Source organism: Carettochelys insculpta, chromosome 22 (genome assembly GCF_033958435.1).
Source record: "Carettochelys insculpta isolate YL-2023 chromosome 22, ASM3395843v1, whole genome shotgun sequence".
Lineage (NCBI taxonomy): Eukaryota > Metazoa > Chordata > Testudines > Carettochelyidae > Carettochelys > Carettochelys insculpta.
Window position 1 is genome coordinate 7,223,069 of NC_134158.1, and position 20,129 is coordinate 7,243,197.

General features: G+C 49.4%; 1 protein-coding gene across 1 annotated transcript; it reads right to left on the bottom strand.

The window, feature by feature from the left end:
* Positions 1–19,457, bottom strand: LOC142024665 (killer cell lectin-like receptor subfamily F member 1). Its single transcript, XM_075016819.1, has 6 exons — positions 19,373–19,457; positions 15,832–15,930; positions 5,495–5,656; positions 3,851–4,005; positions 715–827; positions 1–329 (listed from the first exon to the last, which is right to left on the bottom strand). Exons 1-6 carry the CDS (start codon positions 19,455–19,457, stop codon positions 206–208), a joined length of 738 nt encoding a protein of 245 aa, XP_074872920.1. The 3' UTR covers positions 1–205.
* Positions 19,458–20,129: the final 672 nt, after the last annotated feature.

The following is a 20,129-nucleotide window of genomic DNA, read 5'->3' on the forward strand; positions in this document are numbered from 1 at the left end:
TCGAGGGAAAGACTTTTGCCCATGACAGCTGATGCTCCAAAATATCTGTTAGTCTATAGGGTGCCACAGGACGACTTCTTGTTCTCGAAGATACAGACTAGCAGAGCTACTTTCTCTGTGTGTAATGCAGAGGGGGCTCATTTTGCCTCTGTGTCTGGTTCCCAATATGAAAAAAGCGACAGTAAAGCCCTTGGAGATTTCATCTTCAAAATGAGACGGCATCCTTCTGGCAAATCCACTGAAATACAGAGCTGCAAGCCTCTGAATGAATCTGACTCCCTTGCACAGCTCCACAGTTGGTGCCTTCACCATGAGCTCGTACTGAGAATCTGTGGAACAAAGGAGGAAGAGCCTGTCAGTTCATGTGGGTCAATGAGGCAGTGTCAGTAGTGACACTTCCCTGTTGTAATGCGATCTACAGCCACCCCGTCTTCTGCCGCTCTGCCCTAGGTGGCTTCAAACCTCTCCACCACTGTCAGGGCTCTGAGCTCTGTTTTCAACAGCCTATCCCTGCCCAGACCCTTTGTTCCCCTTGAGCCACCTGCCTGCTGCTTTACATCTTGTCTCCTCCCACCCGATCCCATCTCTTATCTGGGCTCCCCAGCCCACCCTCCTTGGACTGCTGTCCACCCGTCACAGATTCCTTCCCCTACCATTACTGACGCCAGCTACTTCCGCCCAGGGACGGTGTTCTGCCCAACAGGAAAAACTCACAAGGTCTGATCTAACTGACAGCCATTCAGCCAGGTCCAGTTCTTCTCCTGGGAGACCATGGAAAGTCCAGTCCAAAACAGCTTTGAATATAGGGTCATGTTCTTTGTGCACTCCTGTAGTAAGTATAGGACAAGCACAACTTACTGGAGTTAAGGCTCTCTGCTTTCATCTCCAATTCTTCAACAACTTCCCCTCTAGCCTGTCTCAGCCAGAGCCATCCCGTCCATAGGGTTAATCCTGGTGCTTTGGGGGGCTCTGCAGCAGCTGCCCCAACTGTCCTATGAGCAGCACGGCCCGTGGGGATTTTTGGGGCCTGGTGCGATGCCAGCAGAGGTCGCCTTCCCCTCCCCACTGCCCCGGTACTCATCACGTGGGTGGCAAGACCCAGAGGCCCAGCCGCCTGCTCTGCTGTGCTGCGTCACCCTCTCCTGGTGCGCCGTGGGCGGCTTCTCAGCAGGAAGCAGAGAGCTCTGGCCCTAGGGCATGCTGCTTCTTACCGGGCCACCAGAAAGTGGAGTACAGCCAGCTGGGAGGGCTGGGGTGGAGCAGGCGGCTCGGCCTCCAGCTCCTGCTGCCCACATGGGGAATTTTGGGCAGGCAACTCCTTCACTGCTTGTAAGAGGGGGAAGGGGATGGGGCAGAGGTGGAGCTGGAGGGCGTTTGGGGAAGGGGGTGTAACAGGAGTGTGGCCTATGGTGGGGGTGGTTTCCCCAAACCTCATGCCCCACCCTTGGGATGGCCCTACTCCCAGGTGTCTCTCTACCCTGACATACGGGTGCGGCACATGACGCCCACATTTGGTGAGGTTTGGCCTGACTCCTAGAAGCTCCCTAGCAGTGAGGGGGCCAGCGGTACCCTCTGCTCTGCCCCAAGGCCTGCCCCCACTCAAGTTCCACCCACGATCCACCCAACTCTGAACCAGGCCTGGCCCCTTCCCCCAAGGCCGCTCACCACCTGGTCACACCTCTCAGCCGCCAAGCAGGCACATGAGGCAAGCGGGGGACGGGGCGGGGGAGGCGGGGCAGCAGGCCCACCAGCCACTGCCAGCCCAGGGGCAAGGTGTGGGAAGGGCCCTGGGAAGGGGCGGAGCCTCATGTGGAAGGGCAGTGTTGGGCGTTGGCTCCACCCCAGCCCTCAGAGCCGCGTGGAGTGGCACACACGCTGTAGCGGCAATTCAGAGGGACCCATGTCTCCACCCAACGCTGCCACAGTAGGGCAGCAGTGCCTGGGCGCTCCAGGCGGCTTTCCATCTCCCAGCCCCTGTGCATGTGCCCGGCTCTGTTGGCGTGTCCGGGGGAGGGTTGCGAGTCAAGCCGCAGAGTGGGGAGGAAGGACTGGAAAGAGAAGCAGCCTGGGTGGGGCCGTGGAGAAAGAGCAGGACACAGAAGCAGGACTTCCAGCTGCCATGCAAGAGGGGCTATGGGTGATTTTTCTGTCACAGTGCTGCAAATGGACTTTCACTGCATTCTGCCTCCCCTCACCTAGGACGCCCAGGCCCATGTGGGACATTCCACCCATCCCTCCCCATATGGCCCCATCCATCCGTAGCCCCCAACTCAAACCACTGCAACACATCATTAAAGACCTACAACCTATCCTCAGTCAGGGTGCCACGCTCCAGAAGGCCCTAGGTGACAGGCCTGTTCTCTCCTGCAGACAGACAACCTCCCAACCTTAGGAGGATTCTCACCAACAACCACAGTCTATACCACAATAATACCAATCCTGGAACTTTTCCTTGCAACAAGCCCTGTTGCCAGCTTTGTCCACATATCTATTCTGGAGATACCATCACTGGACCTAACCAGGTTAGTCACAGAATCACGGGCACTTTCTCATGTTCCTCAACTAACACCATATATGCCATCATGTGCCAACAATGCCCAGATGCTTTGTATACAGGACAAACGGTAGACACACTTAGACAAAGAAAACAAAAAAGTAGTCCAATAGCACTTTAAAGACTAACAAAATAATTTATTGGGTGATGAGCTTTCATGGATCTGAAGAAGCAGGTCTGTCCCACGAAAGCTCATGACCCAATAAATTATTTTGTTAGCCTTTAAAGTGCTACCGGACTGCTTTTTTGTTTTGATAGTATATAGACTAGCACAGCTCTCTCTCTGTTACTATTCGACAGAGAATGAATGGACACAAAACAGACATCAAAGAGCTCTTAACTCCCAAGTCTGTCAGGCAGCACTTTAATGGAGTGCGCCATTCCGTTTATGACCTGAAAGTCTGTGTTTTACTGAAAAGGAACTTTAAGAATTGGCTGCAAAGAGAGAGTGCAGAGCTCTCTTTTATATTCAAATTCAACACATTAACACATGGTTTGAACCAGGATGGCAATTACCTGGCCCATTATAAGGACTCTTTTACATACTTTGTTTTATCTGACTCTTGACTTCCCCCCTTCCTACCATCCCTCTGCTCTTCCAATTTGCTCACCTGGATTACAGGTTTTTTTATATGTCAACCTTGATAACTATTTTTGGTTCTCTGTGCCTTAAATATTGAGTCTGTTCTGGTAGGGCTATGATCTGAAGAAGTGGGTCTGTCCCACGACAGCTCACCGCCTAATCAATTATTTTGTTAGTCTTTAAAGTGCTACTGGACTGCTTTCTTGTTTTGACAGTGCATAGACTAACACAGCTATCTCTCTGTTACTTAGCACTGACCCAGATTCACTGGTCTAGCTGAGCAGCGTTTGGAATAAAACACAGATCCTGGGGACAAATGCTCTGGCTATTTTTTTCCACCCATGAGCAAAGTAAATTTTGTTCTGTGCAAAGAGGCATGTGCGGCACCAGAGACACACACACCCCACTGGCCATGGATGCTTTGCTAACCAGCTGGGCAGCACCTGACTCTTTTCTGGGTGACTGCCCAAGTGCTCAGCTTACAGGGAATGTGGGCAGCAAGACTAATTTAGGCTGAGCAGCTCAAAGATGCATCGATCATTAAGGGTTGCCCAAGGTCAAAGGAATGGGAACACCACAGCTAAATCCCTTCAGGGAGTCTGGAAGATCCAAGCCCTTAAAATGCAGCCTCTGTCAGTCCTTTGGCTTCTGTAACCAGGGGTTCATCTCTGCAGATGCTGTTTGTTTGAACAGGGTGTTACTATTCCTTATACCAGCTCCTCCTTGTCCTGGATCGCTAGCAGTTGAGACCTCCTCATTGTGCAGTCTTCACGGCTCTTGTCCCAGGATTTAACTTCTCTGGAGACCCAATAGCATTTGTCCCCACACAGCTGCCAGCCCACAGGGCAGAGTTTGCACCTGGTGCTCCCTGTGGAAAGACAGGCATCACGAATGGGTCTGAGTCCTTCTTATTCCCCTCCTGCAATTGGTCCGGGAATAGGGTTGAAATGATTTGGTGTCCCCTGCATGTACGTTAGAGCAGTCTCAGGGGTGCTGTAATATACATCTTCCTCCCCTCTGGGCCACAGGAAGCAAAGACTGGCCAAAAACCACAAAATTCTGGCCCTACCTCTGATCCACATAAGCAGCAGGGAAAAGCCCTTACCTCAGTCCACACCCATCAGGGAGAAGACTCGGGGGGTGGGGGACAGTTTCCACCTGCTTCAAGGCCCTTTTAAGCCACTAACATGGCCTAGAACAGCGGTTCTCAGCCTTTTCAGGAACACGGCACACTTAAATGAGACAAGCAATTCCATCGCACACCGACTTTTCCCTGCTGAAGGGAGGGGAATTGATGACCCTGCACCAGCTCGGTGCTCTAGGAGAAAGGTTGCCTGATTCCCAGCTGGCCGGGCTTGGTCAATTTCCCCACACAAAGGTTTTGCAAAGCCGCTTGCGGGAGGACCTGCCCCAGCTGGGATTCAGGCAGTCTTGCTGCTCGAGCTCCCGGGGGGCGTGGGGTCCTCTAAATGTGCTGTGAAATGTCATGAATTCCCCACCCCTGCCCCCTTGGCTCTGCAGAGAGCTAGAGGGAGGGGAAATTGATGAAATTTCCAGGACACACTTAGAAAGTTCTTACCATTGAAAACCACTGACCTAGAAGGAGATTAGGGAAACAAAGCAGGTAGCAGGCTGTAATTTAAATGCAGCAGGGATCTGTTCGCCTGGAGATGTGGAATGGGAATAGGATGGAACAGCGGGTGATGGGGAATGAGAGGGGTGAGTCTGGGGGACAATCTCTGTATTAAGATGTGATCCCCACTCTGAGGCGCGGGGCAGGGAATGGCTATCCCTGTAATGAACAAGAAGAAGTCCTGTGGCACCTGATAGACTAACAGGTAATGAAAGCTGATGCCCCACAATATCTGTTAGTCTATCAGGTGCCACAGGACTTCTTCTTATTCTCGAAGATCCAGACCAACACGGCCACCTCGCTGATGCTTATCCCAGCCAAGCAACATTTTAAAATCCCTCCGTATGGTTTCCGTTGGAGCAGTTCCGCACATAGCCACTAGAACTCTTTGCTCCGTATCTTATCAGCAAAAGATACATCACATTATTGGCAATGACAGATCGATGTATTCATGGAACAGTAGCAGGGCTGGGCGGCAGATGGGGTCAGCCAGCAGAGGTGGTGTGTCCTCTCAAGCTGGGACAGCAGCTGGGTCTCCATTAGCAGCGACCACAGCGGGGTGCAGGGTGCGTCAGAGACAGTCAGCAGTGCTGGAAAAATTTCTTACAGTGGGGGTGCTGAGAGCTCCCAAACCCCATGGGGAACCCTGTGTATACCAGAGGCTGCTGCAGCACCCCGACCACACCTAGTTCCAGCACCTATGGAGACAATGAGGTGAGGTTACCTGCTGAGCTGCTCTGGTTTGGATGACACAGGTTGTCTTTCAGCTGAGACCGGAAATCCTCCAGGTAGGTGCCGCACTCTTCTCTAGAGATGTTTCTGCTCACACTACCATCATTATCAGGAGGCTGGGGGATCTGCTGTTTCTCAGACACCAACTGGAAAACTTCAAAGTAGCACTGGGGGTGAGTGAGGTGAGTTCAGCCGTGCCTACGCAGCCATGTTTCACGGCACATCTGAAACTGGCTTTAAAAGTGAAACCGCGAGAAAGGCTGCGTATACCCTTCAATCATCGGGAGTCGCTTATGTCAGTTCCTTTTTAGCTTCCACCCACAGAGGCTGCTGGGATAAGCTTGTCCAAACTTCCCCATTGCACTGGACACAGAACTGCCTTACAGTAATTCCTATGCCAGATATTGAAGTTACTCACCTCGGTGCAGTAACTATCGTTCTTCGAGATGTGTCCCTCCACGGGTGCTCCGCTGTAGGTGCTGGGCTTGTCCCAGCGCAGCAGATCAGAGACTCTTCAAAGCTGTATCTGGCCGGTCTGCACATGCGCAGCCACTGCCTCGCTCTCTTCCCACTCTTTTGACCTCGCGTGCAGCCTGCCTTGAACCTGTTCCTCGAAGCCTCTCCGGCATCTGAAAAGCAACGAACAAGACAGACTTCACAGCGGGGAGGAGGGTGGGTAGCGGAGCACCTACAGGGACACATATCTTGAAGAACTACAGTTACTGCACTGAGGTGAGTAACTTCACTTTCTTTTTCGAATGATGTCCCCATGTGTGCTTGACTGTAGGTGACGGCCAAGCAGTTCCCCATCAAATAGGAGGAGGGAAAAGGGGTCACCATATAATTGATGTGGAGAGGACCGCCGAGGCCTGCGAACTGTCAGCAGCCCATCAGCTCTGGATCGCATAGTGCCTCACGAAGGTGTCGTGGGATGCCCAGATAGCCGCTCTGCAAATGTCTCGAAAGGGGACTCCCTTCAGGAAAGCCATTGAAGCCACCACTGCTCTCGTGGAGTGAGCCTGCGGTTGCGTTGGAAGAGGTGTCCGGCTGGAAGAACAGCACTCGGCAATGCAAGCAGGGATGATGTGAGCTATCCATTGGGCCGATAAGAGTTCGCCCTTGGAACACTCCGCAAGCAAAATCAGGAGCTGGTCTGTTTTCTGGAACATTTGTGTCCGGTCTGTATAGAAGGCGATTGCCCTGCTCATGTCCAAAGTACATAGCAATGCTTCCTGCTGTGATGAGTGCAGTTTAGGATAAAATGCAGGTCAGACTACTGGCTCATTAATGTGAAATTTGAACAGATTTTTGGAATGAAAGCTGGGTGGGTGTTCCCTGAGGCTTACTCCATCCTTGGAGAAGATTGCGTACGGAGGCCCCACCATAAGTGCTGCTATTTCACTGGCTCTACAGGCAGACGTAATGGTAATAAGGAAAACTACCTTCACAGTTAGTAGTTTGAGAGAAGTGGATGCCAAACATTCAAATGGCGGCCTCATCAGAGCCCAGAGTACTAGATCAAGACTCCACAGGGGAGGGGCTGGTCTATGTGGAGGATACATATTAGTGAGCCCTTTGAGAAATCTCTCAGTAATTGCCTGGGCGAACACTGAGAACCCTTCTGTGGCTGCTTTTGCATTTGCCCCCTCCCGTCGGAGGTGACATGGTAATGAGGCACTTCAAAGCAAGCTAATGAGTATCATGTGTATATTCAGCACCTCATTAGCATAATGGCAGCTGCACGAATTTCAAAGTGCAGACTTCAAACTGCGGATTGACAGTGTAGCTGGGGGCAGCTTCAAAATAAACACTCCTCTTTAACATTCTCTTACGCCGATCTAGTTTTGCAGAAGTAAGGGAATGCCAAAGCGGAGCGCTTATTTCAAAGCTGCCCACATTCACACTGTCAGTCAGCAATTCAGAGTCTGCACTTCGAAATTTGCATGGCCGCCATTATGCTAATGAGGTGCTGAATATGCACGTTAGCGTCTCATTAGCCTGCTTTGAATTGCCTCATTACCGGGCCACCTCCAATGGGAGGGAGAGCATAGAAGCAGCCTGTGTGTCCTCTGAAGGCCGTACTCACCAGAGATGTACCCTCAGGGAAGTCAGTGCCAATCCCAAATCTTTTAGGTACACTATATAGTCCAAAATAGCATGAAGGGGAGACACCAGCAGCTCCATGTGCTGTACTGAGCACCAGACCACAAATATGAGCCACTTCAAAAGGTAAGTTGTTCTGGTATTTTGCCCCTTGCTGTACCTTAGGATCTCCCTAACCTGTGCGGAGCAGAGGAGTTGAGTCATTGAACCAACTAGGAACCAAGCCGTAAGGTGTAGCACGCGTATCTGAGGATGTTGCAGGGTTCCCTGGTTTTGAGTTAGTAGGCCCAGTAGAAGGGGCAGAGAATAGGGAGGATTAGGCAACATTCACTACAGGAGGGGAAACCAGTGCCACTGAGCCCGTGCTCCCATGCCCATGCTGGTCCCGTCTGCTCTGGCCTTGCGGAGTACTCTGGGGATGTACAATGTGAGGAAAGGCGTAGAAGAGAGGGCCCTTCCATGTCATTAGGAATGCGTCGCCTAACAACCTTGTCCCACTCTCACTCTGGAGCAATAACAATAGCATTGCTTGTTGCAACAGGTGGCAAAGAGATCGTTGAGAGGAGTCCCCCAGCATCGAAAGAGGGAGCTAGGGACTCCGTTGTGGAGTTTCCATTTGTGATCCAGTGCGAAGCATCTGCTCAGCGAATCTGCAGCAGCATTGTTGAGCCCAAGTAAGTACGACGCCACAAGCGTGATGCCATTCCCAATGCACCAGTTCCAGAGTTGGAGTGACTCTGCAGAGAGGGAGGGTGAGCAAGCTCCACCCTGGTGATTGATGTAGTACATTGTCGCGGCATTGTCTGTTAATATCTTGACTGTAGGACCCTGAATGTACTGTTGGAAATGTTGGCAAGCTTTGAGAATGGCCCTGAATTCCAGAAGGTTGATATGAAGTAGGCGCTCCTGAGGGACAACTGACCCTGGATGGAGAGACCGTCCATGTGAGCTCCCCAGCCTAGTAAGGAGGCATCCATGTTGATATGTCGGGAAGGTTGCCTGGGATGGAATGGGACACCGGATAGGAGATTTTTCCTGCTCTACCACTATCAAAGAGATGAGAGTACATGAGGTGCGGGTCCCACCGAGCAGCGAAGGCTGCAGTGTGTGCTGTTGTAGATAATGGCCACCCAGTGTTGCAGTGAGCGAAAAGGAAGTCTGGCATGTTGCACTACGAAGGTCATGGCCTCCATGTGGCCAGTCAGTCTGAGGCATACCACTACTTGGACCATGGGACTGCCCGTGAGAATATTTATAAGGTCTTGGATGGTCTGGACTCTATGAAGGGACACGTAAGCTCTTGCTGAAGTGATATCGAGTCAAGCCCCAATGAACTCCAGATCCTGCATAGGTTGGAGGGTTGACTTTTTCTTGTTGATAAGTAGATGCAGAGAGTGAAAAATGGCCCTTGTAATGTGCACCATTTGTGCTGTCTCTGCCGGTGAGGGGCCCTTTATGAGACAGTCATCTAGGTAGGGAAATATCATAACCCCTCACCGACGAAGGTATGCTGCCACCACTGCCAGAGTTTTGGAGAACACTGGGGGGCTGTAAAGAGTCCGCATGGGAGGACCCTGTATTGGAAATAGTCTTCTCCAACAATGAATTGTTGGAACCGTCTGAGAGCCAGGTGAATTGTAACATGAAAGTAGGCCTCTTGGAAGTCGAGAGCAGCAAACCAATCGTTGAGATCTAGAATTGGAATTATTGAGGCCAAGGTCACCATTTTGAACCACTGCTTCTGTACGTAGCGATTTAGCAGACGCAGGTCCAGTATTGGTCTCCAACCACCAGTTTTCTTTTGTGTGAAGTAGTAATGGGAGCAGCTTTGCCCCTGAATTTGTTTGGAACTTGGTCTACTCCTCCTATGGATAGGAGATGGGTGCATGTCCTCACAAAGTAGAGTCTCATGAGAGGGTTCCCTGAAGAGGGATGGAGTGAGAAGTGTAGAAGGTGGGATGGAGGTGAACGGTATAGTGCAGCCAAATCTTTAGATCTCCAGAACCCACCTCTCGGTAGTGATGGAGACCCATTGATGGAGATTGGGCCTCAACTGGTAGTGAAGAATGTTGGGAGGTTGGGGGTAACCTTGGAGGTGTTGCTTGTCTCAACCAGTAAGTCAAATTTGCTGTCTGTTTGTCTGGGAAGGTTGATTATGTTCCCCCTGATTTCTGCGACTTTGTGGTCTCTGCTGGGCACAAGGTTGGTTATAAGGTCTAAGAGGCTAATGGAATTGTGGCTGGTAGTGTCCAGAATCATAACGCCTCTGGTAAGGATGGTATTGCCACCTTCTATAGAGAGGGGTGTACATCCCCAAAGTACGTAGTGTTGTCCAAGAGTCCTTACTAGAGTGTTTTTCACAAACTACTTCTTCTTGTCGAAGAGAAGGTCTTCAACTTTAGTCTGCAGCTCTCTGGGTATGGCAGCTGCTTGCAAGTATGAGCTACTTCACATTACTAATGCAGCAGCCGTGGCTTGTGCCACCATATCTGCTACATCCAGGGTTATCTGGACGGCAGTTATGGCTGTTGTATAGCCTTCTTTTACCACAGATTTGAGAAATGGCCTCTTGGACTCCGGCAGGTAGTCTATGAGAGGCATAAGCTTAGCATAGTATCAGAGAGGTCGCCGTCTTAGTCTGTATCTTCGAGAACAACAAGAAGTCCTGTGGCACCTTGTAGACTCAGATATTTTGGAGCATGAGCTTTCATGGGCAAAGACCCGCTTCATCAGATGTTGTGCTTCATCAGATACAACATCTGATGAAGCGGGTCTTTGCCCACAAAAGCTTATGCTCCAAAATATCTGTGAGTCTATAAGGTGCCACAGGACTTCTTGTTGTTCTTTCAGCTTAGCACAGTTATTGACGTTGTGGCTGGACAAGTGAGCTGCGTAATTTGCTACACACAACAGCAAGGTTGCTGAAGTATACAGTTTTCTCCAGAAGATGTCTAGTCATTTGAGATCCCTGTCTGCCGCCGCACCTCTATATCGTTGTGCGTGTGATCTGTGTTGCACGGCGGCTGCTACTTGCAGGTTGGATTGTAGATGTGTGAATAAGAACTCCATCCCCTTTGGGGGTACAAAGTACTTCTTGTCCAGTATTTTGTTAAGTGGGGAGGGATGACGTGCTGAGGCAGGGGTTTGCCATATGTTCTCAGCTGCCTCCGTAATGGCATCGTCTAAATGGATGGCTATTTGAGAAGACTGTGCAGGTTGCAAATTCTTTAGAAGTTGGCGCTGTTTTCCTGCACCACAGGAAGTTGGACATCCTGACTAATAGCCACTCTTTTGAAGAGAGAATTGAATTGCCTGATGTCATCCAGGGATGAAATGTCCCCTGGTTTGATAGCCTTATCCAGTGATGAAGACGGCTGGTCAGTAGAAGAGGCACCTGGGCTCTGCTCCTCTACATCCAATGCAGGTGCTGTCTCCAACTCTAAGAGTTAGGGCAATGGAGACTGTGGCAGTGGAGATGGAGCCAGAAAAGGCAACAGCTGAGGGGATGCGTAGTCTGTAGTAGAGTGGTCCCATGACTGAGACCTGTCATAAGAACCCTGTTGAGGTGAATATCATCTAGGAGAATAGTATTGATAATAATCATAGTATCGGCAGCTGCTAGAGTGACGTCTGTGCCAGTCCCAGCAGGGGTCCCTGCGATGCAAAGAGGGGATCGGCAGGATATCCTAGAAGAGAGGAATGGTGAAGGTGATAGATGTCTGTGATAGGAACTGCTCTCATGTGTAGGAAGAGTTAAGAAAGGTGATGGTAGCCTGCAGAATTCATAATGGTGGGGTCTGCATCTTTCTAGTCCACCCGTTTGTGGTGGAAGAGATCTCAGTGCCAGTACTGTTGGGGATGGAGATGGTGCCAGTGAAAAAAGTAGGCAATGGCGACCATGGAGTAGGACTACAGTGCCGTGATTTAGCCGGCACCTTCCTCGGTGCCGTATTGCAAAGGAGCATCCAGTGCCACTAGCGGCCATGTGGGTGGTGCTGGAGAGCAAGGTGGGGAAGTTGCCGGTGCTGATGCTGTCGCTGTTGGTGCCAGTGCGGCAGTCAGTGCTGGAGATGGTGCTGGTGCCAAGGCACTGGGAACCAGATGTTTGGAAGAAGAAGTTGACGCTGGCATGATTGGTTCTGAGTGTTTGGGGCCGGAGGACTTCGGTACCGTTGGCAGGGATTTTGTTGTTTTAGAAGTCACAGCTGCCTTTGAGTGCAAAGAGGCAGTGCCAGACGTGCCAGGCTTCATGACTATGTCAGATGTGTTCTGCGAGGTAGCAGGCAATGATATAGTCAGCAAAGTCTTGGATTTTTTAGATGGAATGGCCATTGACAAGCAAGACCTGCGCTTGTGCGCAGGCTGTTCCGTAGACCTTGTGGCCTTTTCATTAGGAGGCTGAAGACCCTGATCAAATAAAATCATTTTTAGGCACATTTCATGGTTGTGCCACGCTCTGGCCATGAGTTTGGTACAGTTCTGGCATTTTGGAGGGATATGACCCTCTTCCAGGCACTTTATGCTCTCAGAATGGCCATCTGAGGTATGCATTGCTTTGCGACGTTGCTTGCATTTGTTGAATCATTGTGGGCCAGGTATTTGTCCACAGTCCAATTCACCAACAAATTGCAAAAACAAGAAACGGTGCCAACAGAGAACTGTAGAAATTGTTAACTTTAAACTTTAACTTCAAATTTTAAACTCTTTTTTTGGTTTGTTTTTTGTTTTAGACAAACGACTTGACAACAGTTCAATGAAGGAAAGATAAAACTAACAGTAATATAGAATCAGAAAGGAAGGATTCGAGTCTCACAACGTTGAAAAAGAGGAGAGGCAGGGAGCTCTGTCTGCAGCCTGGGGCGGTTGAGAGCAACTGGTTCGAGCTGGTCTGTGTGCGTGGTCAAAAGAGCATGAACAGAGCAACACAGCAACCGCACATGTGCAGACGGGCCAGAAATAGCTTTGAAGAGTCTCCAATCTGCGCTGCCAGGACAAGCCCAGCACCTACGGTGAAGCTCACGTGGGGACATCACTCCAACAAAACTCTCAGATCCTTGGCTAATCATTCCAATGGTTAATTATTTTCACGGTTAAAGATGTATGCCTCATTTCCAGTGTGTCTATCATCAATTTACAGCCATTTTCTGCTAGATTGGAGAGCCCATTATTAAATATGTTTCTCATGTAGATGCTTAAAGAGTACTAGAGGATTTACCTGGCATTTGTCGGGCCCCTAATTCAATTAATTTTGGGGCTTTTGGAAGATAAAATGAAAACATGCATGCTTCATTGGAATCATTGCTCTGAGATGGGGCTGGGGATGAGGGGTTCAGTATGCAGTTTGCCCTGAGGAGAGAAAATTACCCCAGCCCTCTCTCACCATAGCAGCTTGGGGCCGGGAGAGGAGCACCTCTCCATGGCCACTGCAACTCCAGCAGACACAGCCAGGGGACTTCAGTGACACAACTAACTAGCAAAATTAAGCCTATGTACAAGGAGGACAAGGGACTGTGCTGACTTGGGAGGCTTGTGTTTGAAATCTTGCTCTGCTATGTGCATCCTGTGTTTTCGGGGTGGCCAGGTATCTTGCTTCTGGAGGGTCCTTGCCAATATTGAAGGTTTTTTTTCTTATCTGGGTGTCTATTTACCCCCAATCCCCTATACAAATTTTTCACATTTACTAGCTGTTCACCCTAGGTGAATCAGTCAGGGCATGTCTACACTGGAGGAAAAAAGTTTGCAAAAGAAAGGCCTGATTGTCAAATATCTGTTTCTGGCTGAAACCGAAGACCAAAAATTTGGGGAGGAGGGTGGAAAACCTAAGATATTTTGATTTTTCAATGCCACCTCACAGCCTCATGGGAGATGTAGTTCAGGTGCCTCAAGCTCCCCTTTTCTTTTACAGCCCTGCTCCCTGATCACACTACATCTCCCACCTTGCACCAAAGCCTCTCCTTGAAATGGTGATCAAGTGTCTGATGGGAACTGTGGCCAAGGTGCATCATGGGAGATGTAGTACCAGCCCCTCAAGGAGGATGTGGACATAAAATGACTAAAATAAAATTATCATGAGGAGCTGTAACAACATTACTAGGTCAAAACTTCATTTTTCAGGCTTTTTATTATAAATTATTATTTCTGTGGTGGACAGATCAAAAATTTAGGCAAAACCAGACACTTAATACAAAAATAAGCCAAAAAAACAATTTTCCATCAAAAATCAGTTTTGACAACTCTATTAAGTTGTAAGCCATTAGGCCACTGTGCATCAGTGTAACGCTTAGCAACACGGGGCCCTGGTATCAAGTGGCTCAGGGACTGTTTCTTGCTGCGTGTGGGTGCAGCAGCTGGCACAATGGAGCCCTCCAGCTGCTCCTCTAAGACCCATAATGACAAGCCTTGCACTGAGCTGGGTGTTGAATCACACCCTTACTGCCTAGCTTCAGCAACAAAACACCAAAGGCCCACACTTCCCTTCCCCGAGATACTGTCAGACAAAACCTCCAGCCGTTCTGCAATATCAGTCCCACAGTAAACAAGCTTCTAAACAGATCAAGAAAATGAATGTATCACCTCTCCAAGCCCCAGCCTAGCCCTGGGGGCCCCACACAAACACATACGTTGCCTTATGGCAGGTCTGATTTTTCAGGTGCTCCTACTAGGATCTGGCAAGGGCTTTTGCAAATCTGTCTGGGTTGCAGCATGCACTCCCTGCTGGTTGATGGGGTGGGGCCAGTGGCAACTAGTGAGGGAGGTTCTAGGTGGGGGGGCCCTCAGCCCAGGGAAGGGCCAGAACAATCCCTCTCCACCCCAAGCTTTGCCTCCTGCCCAGCTCCACCTGCCTCTTCCTTTGGAGGTGCTGCACCTTAGCTGGAGAGCTGTGCAGACTGGGGTCGCCTCACTGCGCTTTTGCCACCGCAGTGCTGATGGGGGCTGCTGAGGGGTGCATGGGACCCGGGCAGGGGGTGGAGAGGGAAGCTTGTAATTCTACTTTCTCCTTGTCACAGCTGTTGCTGCTACTGTGTCTTCCTCAACATCAAGCGATCCCACATCCTGACTGAGGCCCCATAAATATCACAAAACTGGCATGAAAATCAAGCGATTTCTTTTTCAACTTTCTAATAGGAATCTCCTTGCGGCCTGGACGTAGACAAAGGCTAACTTTTTCATGCAGCGTAAATGTTGATTATCATTGTGACAAAATGGGGATTGTGGAGATGTTATTCCCCTCGTTATATTGCATGTCCTACTGTCCTATAATAAGCCTGTGTGTGCCTCAGTTTCCCTGGGCTCTACACCAATACCTAGGTGGCGATGGGAGTTTTGGGTGTGATAGTGTCTCATGTGCACACAAAAGCCAGGCCCTTTGTAACCTGAGCCTGTGAGGGGGGTGCGACCAGGTGACTCCTGTTGCACCAGAAGCAGGATTCAGACTGGAGGAGGAGCCTGGCTGGTCTTGGTTGGAAGCAGGCTGCTGAAAGTCTTGGCTGGCTAGAGAGACAGTGGGGAGGGCTAGGCCCTGGCTCCTGCGATCCGCTCTGGGCCCCTCTCCCAAAGGTGGATTGTATTGACCGCTTCTGGTGTCTGGGCTGAGAAGTTTCTTCTACACTGTGTCCCTGTCTCCTAAGAAACCTTTTGTTCTCCCAGCTGAGTGAGAGTCACAGCTGCCGGCGGACGGGGGGGGGGGGGGGCGCAGGGCTAGGGACACCCCACGCTCTTTCGGTTTGTTGTGAAATTGATATTGATTGACATTTACCAATACAAAGCAAATCCTTACGAACCTCACAGTGTGTGTGTGTTTCTCTCTCATGGGATGTCTTCACTACGTGGAAGATCGACCGGTCAGGGTCGATCTTCCAGGGTTTGATTTCACGTAGCTAGTGGGATGCATGAAATCGACCTATCGGGGTCGACAGTCGACCCCGTGCTCAATATCACAAGGAGTAAGGGATGTCCCATTGAACTCCCTCAGTGAGGATGGCTAAATACATCAGTCATAGATACATCGATTTCCAGCTGTACAATTGTCATAGCTGGAATTGCAAATCTACAATTGACTTTGAGGTCTAGCGTAGACCTGGCTTCAGCCAGCCAGTTATCAGCAGCAAATGTATGGGTCAGTAGGATCAGCCCCACTGCACAGTTCTGGTGGGCTGGGGCCCTGGAGAATTACCCCTACGCATTTTGGCACCTGCCCAGATAAACACACCGATTGCAGCTACTCACCCCAAATCCCCAGCGTGATCACGGCCACCCCAAGGACAACATTTGTGATCCATCCGACCCACAGAGCGACCCGTTGCCACGGGGGCTGCAGGGGGGAATCTGTAGGAAGCAGTATGTGGTGAAAGACAATCAGGACAGTAACTACATAGAAAATATGGCCCTGAGCCGACAACACACTAGTGTGGAGCCTTATTGATGTTTTTGGCAGAAGAGTTCCCTCTAACTTTTTCCATCCATGAGTGAAATGAATTTTGTTCTCTGCACCAAGGCATGTGGGGATGTGCACCACCAGTAGAAATACAGACTGCCGGCTGTGGGATCTCTGCTAGTCAGCTGGGTGGCACCTGAATCTCTCCTGGGTGGCCACCCAAGCGCTCAGCTGACAGGGAACAGTGTCCAGGAGCCCAGGCTGGGTTCAGGAGTCTGCACATGTGGCTCATGGATAGGTCAGGAAAGAAGGCTAGTCACTTCCTTGGGGTTTTGAAGACTGATTCAATCCTGTGTTCTGAACAGAGCTGTCCTAGCCATAGGATGGTTGAGGGTGGCCACCCCAGACCGCACTCTCTGATGATATAAAAGGGCTGTGGGTTCTAGGCCACTACTGTGGCTGAAACAGCAGCCAGAGCACTGCAGGACAAGGGTCTGCCCCTTCTGGACAGCCCACAGCCAAGCCCCTCCCACGCACATACACATTGCCCAGGGCTAGCCAGAGTCAGTCTAAATCTGCCGCCAGACATCTAGGCGCCTCATTGCCATGGCCTTTAGTCTTCCTGTGTCTAAGTTTCCCTCCATAAAAGAGGATAACCACCCTATCCTGCCTCAGTCTGGGACATTTCCTCAGATGTGTCACCTAAAAAGAAAGGCTCAAATGTGGGAATCTTCCTAACCTTCTCAGCTGTGAAGACTGCAGCAAAGAATTCATTTCGTTTCTCTGCAATGGCCTTATTGTCTTTGACTGCTGCCTTAACATCTCAATCATCCTTGGCCCCGCAGGTTGTTTAGCAGATTCAGATGTACTAAAAAAAATTTTTTTTGAGTGTTTGGCTAGCTGCTCTTCAAACTCCTTTTGGCTTTTCTTATTATGTCTTTACAGTTGACAGAGTTTCCCTTGACAGAGTTTATGCTCCTTTCTATTTTCCTCACTGGGATTTAACTTCCACTTTTTAACCAATGCCTTTTTATCTCTCACTGCTTCTTTTACCTGGTTGTTAAGCCACAGTGGCACTTTAATGGTACTCTTAGGCTGAGTCTGCACTTGCCCCCAACTTTCAAGGGGGCACGTTAATCAGGGTGACGGGAGATTACTAATGACGTGCTGTGGTGACTATGCAGCACTTCATTAGGATAATTCTCCCCTGTGGCATCTTCTAAGTGTGAGACTTTGAAGTGCTGACGTGCGTGTAGCCTTGGCAACTTCAAAGTGCTCGTGCTACTTCAAAGTACCTCTACTCCTCAAAATTCTGGTGAGTAACGACACTTTGAAGTAGTACGGGTACTTCAAAATGCCCGTGGCTACACACATGCTGGCACTTTGAAGTTGCCACAGGGGAGAATTAGACTAATGAAGTGCTGAATATTCACCACAGCACTTCATTAGTAATCTCCCATCATCCTGATTACCATGCCCCCTTCAAAGTTGGGGGCAAGAGCAGACAAGCCCTTAGTGTGCTTTTTTAATTTGGGCTATATATTTCAGCTGGGCCTCTATTATGGTATCTTTGAAAAGTTTTCATGCAGCTTGTGGGGAGTTTATTTTGACACTGTTCTTTTTAATTTCTGTTTAACTAACCTCCTCATTTTTGTGTAGTTCCCCTTTCTGAAATTAAACACCACAGTGCTGTGTTGCTGAGGTGCTTTCCCCACCAAAGAGATGTTAAATTTTATAACACTGTGGTCACTATTTCCAAGCAGTCCAGTTATATTTGCCTCTTGGGCCTGATCCTGCGCTGCACTTAGGACTAAATCGAGAATTGCCTCTCCCCTTGTGGTTTCCAGAACTGGCTGCTCCAAGAATTGGACATTTAAGGTACCATGAAATTTTATCTCAGCATTCTGTCCCGAGCTGACGGGTACCCAGTCAATAAGGGAATAGTTGAAATCCTCCATTATTATTGAATTTTTTTATTTTGATTGCCTCACTAATCTCCCTTAACATTTCATAGTCACTATCACAATCCTTGTCAGTAATATATCCCTGCTGATATGTTCTTATTAGTAGAACACAGAATTACTGTCCATAGAGAATTTTGATTCATTTAAGATTTTTACTTCATTTAATTCTACATTTTCTTTTTAGTGGCTCTACAGCTACTCCCCCACCAGCACGACCTGTTCTTTCCTTCCAATATATTTTGTACTTTGATGTCCTGTTGATTGTCCTCATTCCACCAAATTTCTGTGATGCCCATTATAGCAATATCCCCTTGCATATGAGGCACTCTAGTTCACCCATCTTCTTATTTAGACTTCTAGCATTTGTGTATTAGCACTTTAAACTTTTGTCACTATTTACCTGTCGGCCATTTCCTGAAGCATTAGACTCTTTGTCATTTGATTGTTTCTCCTCTCATCTTACCCATATTTTATCACCTTCCACCCTCTCCTTCTTAGTAGAACATAGAAAATCCTTATTAATAGAATTAAAATCCCGCCCCTAATAGATGTCTCTGTATGATCCATAGAATCCCCTGCACTCATTGGCTTTCCTCTAGCCCTTATTTAAAAAACTGCTCTACAACCTTTTTAATGTTAAGTGCTAGCAGTCTGGCTCCATTTCGGTTGAAGTGTAGCCCATCCTTCTTAACATTCAGCATCTTGCAGCACAAAGCAGGAATATGAATTGTCCAACATTAGTGGAAGAGCCAAGGTAGACTCCCGAGTGCCAGTCTAATGCCCCCTCTATGTGGGATCACTCTGCTTCTCCAGCGGTGAAGTTAACAGAATGGGGACGGTTGATTCTGAATCACACCATCTCTCCAGGGAGCTGCCTGAGCCATTCATTGCATTCATCCCCATGCCCCAGTAGCAGTGATCCCTGTAAGCTGAGCGGTTGGGTGGCCGCCCAGTAGAGATTAGCAGAGTGTCCACAGCCAGCGACGTGTGTTTCTATTGGTTGTGCACATCAGCACAGGCCCAAATTTATTCCACCTCAGGTGGAAAAAATGAGAGGGAATCCCGTTGTGCCAGGTAGCCTGGCTGATCCCTTCACATGCGCACATACAACGCCACAAGCCCTGAACAAGAGCTCTGCAGATCACAACTGGAGCAGAAATGTCTAACGCATCCTCCCACTTGGTCTGCAGGTGCATCACCTTTCTCCTGCCCTTTAGGGCTGCTGTAAGAAAATCCTCCTACACTTAAGTAAGCTACAAGCGGCTGATAAAAAAATATTTCAATACTCACCCCCAGGCCTGAGGGAGTCGCATCACATGGACCCACTCTGCACAGCCTCCCTGCACTGCCTTGGCAAGTAGCAGAATTACCGGAAAAATCCAGCCTTGGGTTTCAAACACAGGCCCATAGGAGATGAAGAGCAACTTACCTACATGCAGAGATGCCTGGCAGGGCTCCAGGCAGGGCACATGGGAGGTGATGCGCAGCTCAGCATAGGCTGTTTCCACAGCCATGATGTAAGTGGCTGATTAGAGCAGCTTGCTGCACGAAAAGGGCAGCCTGCTGCTTACGTGCGAACATGAGATGACCCACACAACCCATCGCCAGGAAACGCCGCTTCTAAGAGAGCTGAATTCCTCTCTGCGATGGCCCCCGATCGTTCACGCAAATTGGCTTGCGAATATGAATATGTTGAAGCTGCTTTAGACAAAACACCTCCTTGTAACCCATCAATTTTACAGTTACAATCCACTGGATCGGAAAATCCTACTTTTGTGCTTGTGTCATCAACAGGGGGGATTGAACCTGAGACCTTACGGGCTAAAGCCATATGCCTCTATTGCAAAAGCTAAAAGCCAGCTGCCCCAGAGATACAGCTGGGGAGAAGAGATCACATGCCTTTCTCAACGGTCTCACTGCCTCTGGATTAGGTATATATAATTCTTGTGTGTGATGTTAGACCAGTGTGGAAGAAGTGAAGTGTTGGTGTCGACACTTGGGAGAACCTTGCCCAGGACCGGGACAGTGGTAAATGTTAATCCATGAGAAGGTGGCACAGTTTGAGAGGTCCTGCCACAGTGCAGACAAGGAGAGGCAGAAAAAGAGAAAAGAGTGGCAAATATTGCTCTGCGCCCCTCCAACAGCTACCAACACCTGCCACTTCTGCAGCTCCAGAACTGGGGTGG

Bases quoted from the DNA above. Each gene is read 5' to 3' on its own strand.
- LOC142024665 (XM_075016819.1), bottom strand. From the start codon at position 19,457: ATGGCTGTGGAAACAGCCTATGCTGAGCTGCGCATCACCTCCCATGTG. The intron at 15,931-19,372 runs GTAAGTTGCTCT...TGCTTCCTACAG, and splicing joins CCAGGCATCTCTGCATGTAG to ATTCCCCCCTGCAGCCCCCG. The intron at 828-3,850 runs GTATAAGGAATA...TACTTACTACAG, and splicing joins TCCAGGACAAGGAGGAGCTG to GAGTGCACAAAGAACATGAC.